This window comes from Thamnophis elegans, chromosome 2, assembly GCF_009769535.1.
Source record: "Thamnophis elegans isolate rThaEle1 chromosome 2, rThaEle1.pri, whole genome shotgun sequence".
In the NCBI taxonomy this organism is placed as follows: Eukaryota; Metazoa; Chordata; class Lepidosauria; order Squamata; family Colubridae; genus Thamnophis; species Thamnophis elegans.
The window spans coordinates 103,747,098-103,760,955 of record NC_045542.1 but is presented as its reverse complement, the minus strand read 5'-3'; the positions used below and the strand labels follow the sequence as shown (position 1 = coordinate 103,760,955).

General features: G+C 37.4%; 1 protein-coding gene across 3 annotated transcripts in view; it reads left to right on the top strand.

The window, feature by feature from the left end:
• DCAF1 (DDB1 and CUL4 associated factor 1) overlaps nucleotides 1-13,858 on the top strand; it is a 46,399-nt gene that overhangs the window by 23,923 nt on the left and 8,618 nt on the right. For all 3 annotated transcript variants that reach the window (XM_032209384.1, XM_032209382.1, XM_032209383.1), the window contains 8 exons: nucleotides 12-210; nucleotides 1,395-1,477; nucleotides 2,057-2,141; nucleotides 4,689-4,922; nucleotides 6,062-6,155; nucleotides 6,906-7,010; nucleotides 8,111-8,184; nucleotides 8,317-8,421. In XM_032209384.1, coding sequence (XP_032065275.1) covers nucleotides 12-210; nucleotides 1,395-1,477; nucleotides 2,057-2,141; nucleotides 4,689-4,922; nucleotides 6,062-6,155; nucleotides 6,906-7,010; nucleotides 8,111-8,184; nucleotides 8,317-8,421 — 979 coding nt within the window. The remainder of the gene's footprint in view (nucleotides 1-11; nucleotides 211-1,394; nucleotides 1,478-2,056; nucleotides 2,142-4,688; nucleotides 4,923-6,061; nucleotides 6,156-6,905; nucleotides 7,011-8,110; nucleotides 8,185-8,316; nucleotides 8,422-13,858) is intronic.

Below are 13,858 nucleotides of genomic sequence, written 5' to 3'. Positions count from 1 at the left end.
TCATATCCCAGGTTCCGTCCAATTTCTGTGTTCCGGGAAGCAAATGAAGATGAAAGTGGCTTTACGTGTTGTGCATTTTCTGCACGGGAGCGATTCCTGATGTTGGGCACCTGCACAGGGCACCTAAAACTCTACAATGTCTTTAGCGGGCAGGAGGAGGCCAGCTACAAGTGCCATAACTCTGCTATCACGCATCTTGAACCATCCAGGGTAAGGAAAAGACTGAGAATATTCAGGTCAGGTACACTTTAATAATAGCATTCTCTCTTTCATAAGGATTGGGAGATTAGGCAAAACTCCAGGAATGAGAAAACATTACAAGTTGTGTTTAATAGCACAACAGGATGTTACGGCCTGATTTTATTGACTTAGGTGGGATTTTTAGTCATTGCTTAAAATATAGGTAGTCCTTGACTTATGTTCACAATTGAACCTTACTAAGTGAAGGGATCATTAAGTAAGATGTCACATAACTGATTTCAGGTGTTAAGTGATTGTACAGGGTTGCTTAGCAATCCCAAGTAGGGAGTGCAGAGTGTCTCGGGGGTGGGAAGGGAGAACCTGATTGACTCTGTTCAGGAGCTACAAATGCTCCCTGCTGAAATCCAAGCAGGATTTTCAGTTCCTGGGAGAGATACAAGCATGACATGCACCCGGCTTCTCAGGGCCTCTCCCACCTCCCCTCAGTGCTCCTTATCTTACTACACTGCATCTCGGCTCTCCACTTGGAATTCCTACTCATCTCTGGGGACTGGCTGGACGAGCTGCCTGCCAAAGAATGTCTTTCATATTCACTTTCTGGGGAAGCCGGCAGAGAAGACTGCAAATGGCAATCAGATGATTGTGGGCTGCATGGCAAGCAGTTATAAATGTGAACAACTGGCAAGCACCCAGATCATGATCATGTGACTAATGGGGGAGTGGAGTGTGATGTTTTATAATGCAACCTTTTTGAGGATGTAACTTTTGACAGTTGTTAAATGACCAGTCATAAATTGAGGATTACCTGTAACCTATCATAGATCACTCTATTCATTATGTTTTAAAACTTTTTTTCTGAACATTCAGAAGATGGAGGAAGAGATGAGCTTCCAAAACCAGTCTCTATTTTCTGATTTTTGGAGATGATTGGCTTATGCCTGAAATGGAATCATTGTTCAGTACAGTTGATTTGTAATAACCATCTGGTCAGACCAAGCCAATAGTATGTTAGTGGTTTTATCTTTGTATAATTGTGACCATACTACCTTAAATTGGCAAGAGTATTATCTGCCTAGAAGAGTATTTTGTACATTGTGACATAGGTAGAAATCCCCCTTTCTCTTAAAAGAAACCCCACATGCTGTCCACATGCCTAAAGAGTGTCTGCTTTGACTTCTCTTCCCAAACTGCAGGATGGTTCTTTATTGCTGACATCTGCTTCCTGGAGCCAGCCGCTTTCTGCATTGTGGGGAATGAAATCTGTCTTTGAAACCAAGTATGTATACTTTCTAGCAATCAGTGCTTCTCAACCTTGGCAGCTTTAAGATGTTGTTCTTCAGTTTTCACAATTCCCCGCCCAGCACACTAAGAATTGAAGTCCACAAAGTTGCCAAGGTTACAAACATTACTCCTTTATGGTGATTTAATTGTCTTGAATGAGCAGGCCATTAATCGGGCAATATTTTAATATTTAAAACTTTTTGGTTTTAAATACTGTATAATATTCAGGCTCTTTAAAGTAGCCAAGATGTGTGATACTTTTTTCTATTAGTTCCTGACAGTTATTGCGTATTGTGTATTCAAAGAACCATGTGGCACAGTGGTTAGAATGCAGTATTGCAGGCAGACTCTGCCCACAGCCAGGAGTTTGATGCTGTCTGGCTCAAGGTTAACTCATCCTTCTGATCCAGATTGTTGAGGACAATATACTGACACAGTACATAGTACTGTAAAACACGAGGTGAAAGTCTTATTGCTATTGCAGATGTATTCACATATACTAGATAAAAGCACATTTTTTTGAGTGAAAGCTTCGTTCTTTGTAGTTGGCTGATGATGTGCTTTTTCCTCGCAGGCATTCCTTCACGGATGACCATTATGTTGAGTTCAGTAAGCATTCTCAAGATAGGGTCATTGGCACCAAGGGGGACATTGCCCATGTAAGTATTGGTTGTTGAATCTCAGAAGAAATACAGGGTTACTTACAAGCCACAGCCATTATATACAGCACTTGAAAATGCAGAAAGCGAGGTTATTCCTAAAAAAATGTTTCATGGCTTGAAACCATTAAAGTGAGATTGGTGGTATATAAATTTAATAAATAAATACTACTAAAAATCTGTAATCACTGCCATATATTTTTTAACAAATAGAAAAGTGGTGCTAAATGACAAATATATTGATTAAGTGCACTGGCATTACTTGAGAGAATTAGAAGTAAGTTCAGAAGTGATCTAAAGTTCAGATATGTTTTGTGGGATTAGATTAGATATTCTTTAATATCAAAATGTGCAATATATTCTTCAAGACACAATCCTACCTTTCAACATCTGTAATTATAGCCCTAATACTTCATGAGAAAGACTGTTTTCTGGAACATATGCCAGAATTCATATTTATTCCTTAAAAAGCAAACTGGTTATACATCAGCAAATGTTTCCTAGTTGTAAAATTAAATACGTTGGAAGCTTTCAAGACAGAAACTGTAGAATCTGGCTTTTTTTTAAATGATAGCAATTTATTTACCTTAGGAAAAATAAAGATGAATATTGAATCCAGAATTCTGTGGGGAAAATTCTACTCAAGGGATACTCTGAATAGAGGAAAGATGGCAGGATTTGAGTGGAAGATGATAGCTGTAAATTTTGCCAATTTTCTTTCTCTTAAAAGGAGGAGGTGACATAGTTGCACTGCAAGAGAAAAGGAAGAGTTAGTGAAAGCCATGGTACCATTGCTGCAGTTGTGTTGCGCTGCTAGCTGTCAAACAACTGGCAAGCTAGGCATTGTGGCTAGCATTGCTTTCAATTTTCTCACAACATTCCAGAAGATATAACAATTGTTTCTTATGACCTGATAGAAGTCACCTCTAGCCCATTTAGCCCATGCTGTGTGTATCTATTAAAATCTCGGCACTTTTCCTTCTGCTTTTTGTTCTTATTCCTGCATTTTTATCTTTAAGCAAGACGTTTTTCTGTTGATTTACTATTCTTTCTGTTAGCCTTCAACTATAATCTGATCTGGGTTCATACTATGGTCATTTGTGACAAGCTAAAATGTTAATTCTGAACTTCAGCAAAGTGCAAGTGGCAGTTAAGAATCCGGGATGTAATCTATTCTGACAAAAAAGGTAAAAGTAATAAAACCAGATGCTCAGAATATAAAAGAATAGATTACTTTACGAAAACAATTTTAAAAGAAGGGAATAAGATGTTAAATGTTATTGAGTATTAATGATGGAATGTTATCATCTTCCTTTTTGTTTTGTGAATCTTTTTCACCACATACTACATTGGGCATTATTATGTAACTCACTGCCTCTAATATCAGCTAGAATACTTTTATATTGCAAGCCACACATTCAAATATCAAAGTATAGTTTTCAGCCCAGCAGTTTTGTTTTGTGTCATAGAATATTCTATGGCTGGGATGGCGAACCTATGGCATGCATGCCACAGGTGGCACGCGGAGCCATTTGTCAGGGCACGCAAGGCGTTCCCCTGTCAGCTGGCCAGAGTGCATGTGCGCGCTGGTCAGCTGAGTTCAGCCTTTTTTAAAGCCATTTTTCACCTTCCCTAGGCTCCAGAGGCTTTTTAGGAGCCTGGGGAGGGCAAAAACAGCCTTCCCCCCCCCCCCCCCGAGGCCCTCCAGAGGCTTCAGGAGCTTCCCTGAAGTCTCTGGAGTGCAAAAAAATGGCCCTAAGGGCAAACCCAGAGCCTTCAGGGAAGCCTCTGGAAGGCCCCTGAAGGCTCCGGAGGGCTTAAACCGGCCGTACAAGCAAACCAGAAGTCTGTTCCTGAAATTTCAGTTTGCCCGTAGGGCCGGTTTTCTGCACTCCGGAGTCTTCAGGGAATCTCCTAGGGCCTCCGGGAGGGGAGAGGCTGCTTTTACGCTCCCCAGGCTCCTACGAAGTCTCTGGAGCCTGGGGAGGGTGAAAAAAGCATGCAAAAAATAGACACGTTTGGCATGCGCACATGCGCATTGGGGGGGTCGTGCATTGCATTATGGGTGCGGCACACCCGCACACAACCCGCCTGCATTCCCCCCGCTTATGGCACGCGAGCCAAAAAAGATTTGCCATCGATGTTCTAGGGCATAGGAATGAATCTGTGAGAAGTGAGCAACAGCCATGCTTTCTCCCTGGGTTATTAGATGACAAAGTTCTGTTCGAGGCCAACTTTTCCCTTAATCATTTGGAGACAGAGGCCGAAGAATTTGTGAGGTTTGCATGTGACACCTAATGGTCTGAGGTAAACTCTAAAAGACAGAAATAAAATTTAAAACTAATACGATTGTTGGATCATTCATTCTTCATATCGACAACTTTTAAGATATATGGGTTTCAACTCTCAGAGTTCTCCAGCAAGCATGAGGAAAACAAGGTAGATGAGAATGTGAGTGATTTGGAAATGGTTGCATGTGCTTTTTTGGACAAAATATTTGACATGTGTTGACTAAGTTATTTTCTTTTTTCCTTTTTCATCTAAAAGATCTATGATATTCAGACTGGCAACAAGCTCTTGACTTTGTTTAACCCAGATCTTGCAAACAACTACAAGAAGAATTCTGCCACCTTTAACCCCACAGATGACCTTGTCTTAAATGATGGCGTCCTCTGGGATGTTCGCTCTGCACAGGCTATTCATAAATTTGATAAATTCAATATGACCATCAGTGGCGTTTTCCACCCGAATGGATTGGAGGTCATAGTGAACACAGAAATTGTATCCTTTTTTAACCTTAACTTCAGTGTCTGTTGGAATAGTAGAGGTTGGTAGGAAGAGCTTACTTAATTGTTTATTTAATTTCAAGGTTTATAATAAGGTCATACAACTTAAATTGTGTGACTCTCGGCAGCACATAAGATAAACCCAATCCTCTTTCATGTGAGAACTCAAAACGAAAATCCTTAATTGTGGAAATAACAGCAGGTTGTAAACTTTTTGGTCTTGCTTATTGTCAAGTCAATTGAAGTTGTCTGCTCAAAGTGACTAAGACAATACATTTTTCAGCAGAAGGTATAAACAGTACTGCTCTGTAGTACAGAAATGAACATACTGCAGCCAGGTTTCTAGGAACCACTTTTTAATGGGATGAGTATCTATACACATTTGGTTAATAAAGCAAGAAAATTGGGGGAAAGATAAGAAAAGCACGATGGAAGAAGAGATGGAAGCCATTTAGAAAACAGCAAAAACAAGAAAGCCCAGAACAGTAATGAATCCAGATTTCTGGAAAGGGCAAACTCTTGTTATCCTGATAGTCTTGTGTATGGCTGAAGAGAAGAAAAAAGGATTGGTAGAAAAACAGTAGATTTATAAAATATCCTTTTTGGGTTTCCTTTGACTAAAATATTTTTCAGTTCAAATATAGTTGAACCGTAACTTTTTGTAGAATAATTATTATATCAGTGGTTGTATTTTCAGTATACTTTTAAGATTCTCTAGCATAACATTTGCCTTTATTACAAAAGTGGGAGCAATTATGACTCTCCTAACTTTAGAGTCAGGTGGTCCATGATAGATCCATCCCACCATAAAGACATCTGTGAAATTCTGTACATGAAGAATTAATGCAAGGTCAATTCAAAACTTTTAAGTGATTTTGCAAGCTGAAATGAAATTTGGTGGATAGATTCAAAAGTATTATTCTGTGATATATGATTCAAACATATATGTATCATGCAAATTGAGGAAATAATTCATTAGATTATTCAGATACGTTACTATAATTGTTAGAGAAATTCTGTCTCATGGCTGGGCAGATGATGGCGAGTGTGAGGCTGTCATTGGAGCTGGAGAGCGAGATCCTTTACTAATGTCCCTTATTTATAGTGCAGAATCTTCCTTAATGATCTCTCCAGTGGGACTTGCGGACTTTCCACTTGCTACACACAGTGCCTGCTTTGGATCAATGCCGTGTTGTTTTCAACCATACTGGGACAGTTATGTATGGAGGTAATGACTGGTTTTCATTATGTGATGGCATCAGGAGAGCTATAGATTTTGTTTCATCATACTTTCTAGCAGTCACCAAAACAGCACAGTGGGTGTTGCCAAGATTTGCCAAGTGAAAACACTTTTAAAAGGTCTTGAGTTGGCAGTAGACTTCAGAAGGGGCTGAGGTTCAGTCTTAGCTGAATCTGGCATTTTCACATAGGATTGGGAAAGGCTGTAATCTGAAAAGTTGGAAGGCAATTGTCAGTCAGGGCCAGCACTTCTAAGTTAAGGGAGAAGAATTCTGATTCATGAAAGCAATTTTCTATGTTCCTGTATATATATTAACATAAACAGTACCCTGCTGATTGGACTCCTGGATTATTTTGGCCAGCAATCTGTTCTTACAATGGCCAACCATCTGCATAAGGATGGCTTCTATGGACTTCTCTGGAAACTCGCTTAACATTTTCCCTTACTTTTTTTTAATGGTGCCTTTTTCTCCTTGTTTAGCTTTGTTGCTCCATTTGGTATTCTTTGAATCTTAAACAAAATGAATCATAACTAACTAAAATGGAATTTAAATTTCTAGCCTAAAGTATAGTACAGTTGTATGGCTCTATATTTTCTGATTTTTTGATAGTAATCTTATTCAATTATAGGAGCAAATATGTATTTAAAAACAAAAAGATTCATTTAAACTCTTAAAGCTTCTTGTTTCATATGCTTCCTCTCCTTATATTCCCTAAAAATATTTTCTTTCTTGATCAGCTATGCTACAAGCCGATGATGAAGATGATTTGCTGGAAGAGAGAATGCGAAGTCCTTTTGGATCATCCTTCAGGACATTCAATGCAACAGATTACAAACCAATTGGTAAAGATTATAATTGTTCCTATTGAAATAAACCAAATGAAATTATGATTTCAGCTGCTCTGCTAGGAAACATTTCTTATCCATTTACTATCTTTCCAGAATGTAAATTTGGTTAAACATCAAAAATGATTTTTTTCTGTAAAAGTAAAGAATGAAAATATAGGGGGAACAAAATGCCAAATACATAAAAAAATCTCAAAATTTGTTCAGAGTGGAGTACTTCAGTAAAGTATATTATGTTTGGCAAATTTCCAAGGCCAAATATTCAAAAAATTATAACAAGCGGAAGGAAAATCTCTCTCTTTCCTTTCCTACTACATGGGGGAAATGAAAATACTACCTTTTTATTGATGAAGTATACTACTTCAGTTCAGAATCTGTTCAAAATTTGTTAGTAGAGGAATCAAAAGATTACTAAACAAATAGTATGCGAAAATCTCCCTCCCACATGCTGTTGAAATAAAAGGAGGAGGAATGAGACAATTGTATATTTATTAGAGACTGACTTTCAAGCTGCATGTGATTCCTCTAGCCTCCATTTTGCTATTTCAGAGTACTTCTAAATCATGCTGATTAAATGCATTACTATGGGTTATTTTTAAAAAAAAAAATGGTCTGACCCTCTAAATCTTTGTAGATTTTGAACTCAATAGTTAAAAAAGGGAGGAGAACCAACATTTCTTTTTTCCCCTTCCTTCACCATTTTTCCTATTAGTAATTTCATGGTATGATCAGAAACATGCTTTCTGTCATCCTCATAGGCTAAAAATTGTAGATCCCCAGCTAAAAATATTGCATCCTGGGGTATTTCAGATAATTTCAGAGCTATACGTTTAAAAATATCTTTCTGATATATGTCTTGTAAATTGCAGCAAGGAATTGCCTTTTCTACCCTACATCACCATTTTCCCTTTCCTGTCTCCTTCTTCACTAAGGCCATCCTTTTATGTGGAGGTTGGCCTTGGGGTTCTAGACATACAGTAGATAAGATACAGAATGCCAGATTTCACAAGCTTAAAGGCTACTTATCCAGCTCTGGGACTTTCCAGTGTCCGGTTGACTTCCTTATATGTCTTATATCTATATAATTTTTTTTCCAGCCACCATTGATGTGAAAAGAAACATCTTTGATCTATGTACGGACACAAAGGATTGTTATTTAGCTGTTATTGAGGTAAATTTTATAAATAAACACACACACACATACACACACACTATCATTGAAGAAAAATAATCATACAGTGTTCATTAATAGCTTTGGCTGGAAAATTAATTTACTATGTTGTGCTGATTGTTCCTTTTATAGAACCAGGGAAGTATGGATGCCATGAACATGGATACTGTTTGCAGGCTATATGAAGTAGGCAGACAGCGTTTGGCAGAAGACGAGGAGGATGAGGAAGATGATCAGGTGAGAAGCAGAGTTCTGATGAATGCCTTGTTTCTGGTGACAGGCGGTAAGAAACTTTTGACTTATTGAGTGCTTAATTATGCATGTATGTATGATTAAACTAGTCAGTCAGTACCTCTAATGAGGTAGCTAGGCTTATAATTCTGTGCAGGATCATCATAAGATGTTCTCTTATGATGATTTGTGGAATTTCTTGGGCTTTTGCTTCAGGTAGCCAATCATGAAATGGGAAGGCTTGGCTGTGAAATTGTTCCTGGCTAAATAGGAAGAAAGATTCAAGCTTGCTTAAAGATTCTGCTGTTTGTTTCCATTGTTTTATTGATATACCTGTAGTTGGCCATTAGGATATCTGAAAATGATTATTACTCCTTGTCTTTTTAGGGCTGCAGCCAATAACGTATGCAGTTGAGATGAATGCTCAGCTGCTGTTCTTGATGCACTTTGGTGTCACATTTTTTGTTTGATGATTTGGGTTTGTCATTTATATGGATAATGATTTTTTAAAAATTATTTCAGCCAAAAAATGGTGTTTATGCAGATAAAGTTAAAGGATTGTCATGGCAAAGTTTAAGAGAATGAAACAAGGAAATAGTGTTGCAATTTGATTTTCTGATTTATCTATTAGGGTAGATTCATTAGGCAGGATTTCACTCATTGCCATTGGCATTTCATTTAGTTTTTGTAGGTGCCGAGTGTGATGCAACCCTAATAACAAGCACTAAACTTTTCATTGCTAATCTTTTTTTATTACTCCATCTGTTATGAAGTTCAGTGTTTTCTTGAGGTAGCAGGCTCCTTTCTCAACATGTTAATTTTTTTTCAGTTTTCTGAAAGACAGGATATTGCCTCTGTTTTTAAAACTCCTTAACACATATTCCATATCTTTTCCTGGAAAGCTCTGTTGCAATAAAAGGTTGCAATGAGATCTGGGCTTAGGCTGGCCCTCTTGCTGATATACATTTCTGTCTTAGTGTTTGCTTTTCTGACCATATTTTTATCTCCTCTAAGGGCAGTGGAGGATGAGTTACAATCCAAAGTCAATCTAGGAGAGGGATACTGATTTGCCCTTCTATATAAGACACTTCAGCATTTGCAAGAGCTGAATTTCTGAATGATAGAGCCAATATTAAAAATGAGACAAAAAGATGTTTTGCAAATGGAAACACAGAACAATTCCTTGGGACTTTGAGGGAAAGTTACGTTTACAACAACAGTTGCAATTTTGGCAAGTCTCTACTGTTGATCTGTAATGTCTTTTAAACCTTTTACATTTGGGCTACATAAGATTTCTGAAGACAAAAGTATACTGCATCCAATCTTTCTAGTTCCACATTGTAAAGGCATGTTGAGATTGCATAGAAAACTAAGCTAAACCAATTCAATGCACTGTGAGGTTATTTTCCCTTGCCCAGCTCTTTCTGTCCTCTCCTCATAGGTTTGAGTCTGCAACCTTTTAACCAGTCTGTTGGGTTTGGGTTTCCTGTTTGGGCTACCCTGGATGAGAAATAGCTATCGGTGCCTCTGCTCTCAGAAAAGTCCTGCCTCTGGATATGCTCTTTTACCATTAATAAACTTGGGGAAGGTTTTTTTATTGTGCTGTAATCCATCTTTTATTAGTATTCGTATAATACTAAATTAACATTCCCTCCTGAATAGAAATTTCCCAATATATAGAATTTCTCCATCCTGGTTTGGACAGTATCATAGCTGAGTGTGCTGAGAAAGAAAACTGTGCTGCCAAGAGGCTTGCTCCATTCCTTTGGTTTGCACAGAAGGGGAAGAGAGTGTTGTGCAATGCTGCTTTCATCATTGCCTTCTCCTCCTCCTCCCTTTGGACCACCACCTGCACACACTTCTGGTGATTGCAGTATGGATGTAAACCTAGCTGAAAGCAACAACAGTCTCTGCTTATGGAGTAATAGCTATGTATTTTTGTAGGATAGCTAACTTATTTAATAGTGTGGGAAAACAACTACATTTTATTTCATTCTTAGTACGTCGCATTTCCCAGCATGGCACACAGGCCCAGCTCAGTGGTCTCAGCTCTTCCTTGAATCCATGTCTGATTCTCTTAGTACAAAATAAAGACTTCAGTGACTGAAACACAAAAAGTCACTTACAAAATGAAGTGACTCTATGGAACGTCTTCTCCTCTAATACCAGGCAGTTCTTTTCTGCAGCACCACAAATATTTTATGGAGCTATGGTAAAAGGTCATGCTGTCTCCTCTAGCTTTACTGCCCTGGTCATTGCAGCATGATTTTTAGTGTAAAAAAAATGGATTAGTTGCATATCTTCATTATAAATATTTAAGCCTTTTTTATGGGCTTGAATAAAAAGGCAGCCAAAACTGTAGAAAGATAAACACTTGGGAATGCAAATATTTGAGAAATTGCATAAATGTAATCAAAGTTCCTTTTGAGAGAGAAAAATTATGGCACACATATGCTTTATTTGTTTTGCAACAGGTTGTTCTAGCTCATAATAGTTTTCAATGTGCAGCATTCAAGGCTGTTCATACCACTTATTATCAAAAAACGTGATATTTCACGTTAGGTATAACACAATAAAATTTCATTAGACATCTTGTTCTTCAGCCTGTTTGATTATGGATATGAATTACTTATTAACTGTTAATGGATTATTTTTCTCAAAAAAATATTCCTTTTGCATAATGCATCCAAAATACTTACAGTATTTTAGCTGCATTCCTCATAAGATTCCAACCAATCTTATCACTGATTTTTAATCATTAGGCAAATATGGCAAATCACAGTCAGCTTTAAATCCCAAACAATAGCCTTTAAGAACTAACTCGCTGGAGCCCATTTAAGTAGCTCATGCAATTAATTACTATTAAAAAGATCTATACAAACCAGGCCATAAAAATAAAACATAACAGTGTATTCAATACAGCTAATTAACAATGACTGTTGGGACTAGAATTTATGTTGCTAAGCAACATCACCTGACTGTGCTGCTTATGGATGGAAATTCTGGTTCTTCGGATTGCTGTCATTAAGCAAATAACCACAGTCATTAAATGAAGGTGTCATGTGGTCACCATATACAACCTCCTGCTGGCTTCCCCATTGACAATGATTGAGGATATTTCTAAGTATGAGGACCTGCCACAACTACCTACATCACTGAACTTCAAATGGTTGCTGAACTAGTTAAACAAAGAACAGCTGTCCTTTTTGATAAATGTTTAATTTCCCCTTAAACACAGTGATTTTTAAATCACAGTAAATGGACAGTGGTATTTATTTTGAAATTCCTTTGATTTTTTTTTACTGATAAAAGCTTGACCTTAGAGCAAACATTGTTTGTCTTACTCAGAAAAATTGAAGTACTTTATATTAACTGGATTGTTTGTTGATCCAGCTCAATGTTATCTATACTCACTTTCCATCAGCTGTTCACAGGGTGTTTTCTGTTTCCAAATTCCTTTTTACCTGAATATATATTGCAGGCAAAGCATGTATTCTAACATGGATCATGTTTTTCTCTAATATCTCACACTGAATGAAGACTCTGAATGTTACTTATGGAATCCAAACAGGATAAATGTAAGATGCAACATTTGTACTTGTAGATACCAAGTTACTGTTTTAGTTGGCTAAGCTATAGAATGGCAATAACTATGTTTTATCTCTCCACTCCAATTTTGCCTCTGTTACAAATGGTTTGCTGTGTGACACGCATTCTGTCTATCCATGTCTTCTGGGTCTACGTAGAAGCCTATGGTTAAGAATTTTGCTTTCTGTGTGCTGATATGTATAGTCAGGTCTGTGTTATATTTGGATTACCAAGGAGGAGTTGGGATGCATTTGGAGGCCAAGCTCTAAAGGTAAAAGCAATATATATCTTTTATACAGGATTTCTGCGCAGTTTAGATGAAAGAATAAATTATCTTCTATTTAAGGTAGGCAATAAAGGTTTAGAAATGCAAATATTCAAATAAGGAGCTAAAAAGAATGCTAATTTTTACATTCACATATTCAGAACAATCTTTTTGAATGAAATATGTATTCAGAAAGAGTAAACAGCATTTAAGCCCGAGATAAGCTATGTTTAAGCAGAAGGAATATATTTTCAGGGAGAGAGAATTTGTTTACTAGATATTAATATAAAACAAAAAATCTAGAGAAAGTTGAATTTTATTCAGAGGTAGTTACAGACAGTGCCAGGATTTGGACAGCATGTGGAATAGCAGTTCAGGTTTTGGAGCAGAAAGATCTTGATTCTAGTTTACCACAAAAACTCATGTAGCAACAGAAGCTTTTTTGCTGAAGATCCCCCCCCCCCAAGTAAGAATAATTGTCTAAAACAATGCTTAGAAAATCGAATATATATATTTAATAATTTAAGAGTTGGTTAGAGGAAAGAAAAGTGCATACTTTCCAATATAGAGATATTATAGCAGTTGTAGATGTTGTTATAGCAATTGAGATTTGGGATTTTTCCAGGGCTAAAACAAAACATACAAGACCAGTTGCATTACCCTTTCCTGGATTTTAAAAAAGGATTGCAATTTCAAATGCATACTGATGGTCCTCAACTTACTACCATTTTAGTGCCTGTTCCAAGTGACATTGTGACATTGATAAGTCCTCGCATTTATGACCATCGCAATGTCCCCACAATCACATGATCAAAATTTGAGTGCTTGGCAATTGGCATATGTTTACAATGATTGCAATGCCCCACAGTCATGTTTTATTTGTAACTACCCCAGGGGGCTTCTAGCAACCAAAGCCAAGGGGGGGAACCAGATTTGCTTAAACACAGCATGATTCACTTAATGATCGCAGCAAAAAGGTTGTAAAATCAGACATGTAACTCGTTTAATGAAAATATAGCTTAGCAACAGAAGTTCAGTCCCAATTGTGGTTGTGAGTCAAGGGCTGCTGCAGCAAATCTGCAGACTTTTTTTTAATGCTTCTATTATTAGTAATAGGGATTACACCTTCTGATTTTTTTTCTTAAATACTAAATCTTTAGATACTTTTTATGTAAAATAATTATTAATGCCTGATTTTGAATTCATGATCTCTTTCAAAAATCTGGAGAACAGAAGAGCCAATAACTGGTTTTTCTTTTTCTTTTGTTAGTTGATAGCAAGATGAATTGATGTAATTACTTAATAATACAACATGATACTGGCTATGTAATAATGTACATGTGATTATATGTTATGGAAATGGAAAATATATTTTTTTTATGTGATAAGAAAAAAAAATAAATCTGGAGACTGTATGCCCAAAATAGCAAGTGAGATTGTATGTATGTATGTATGCATGTAGTGGGTTGCAGGCGGTACGCCCCGGTGCGGGAGTACTGGATCAAGCCCAGATCACCAGGTACTGTTCCGGCACGGTGCTCCAGAGGGCCCACCCGCCCGCCCGAGCTCCTTACCTGTGTTTTAAGCCTG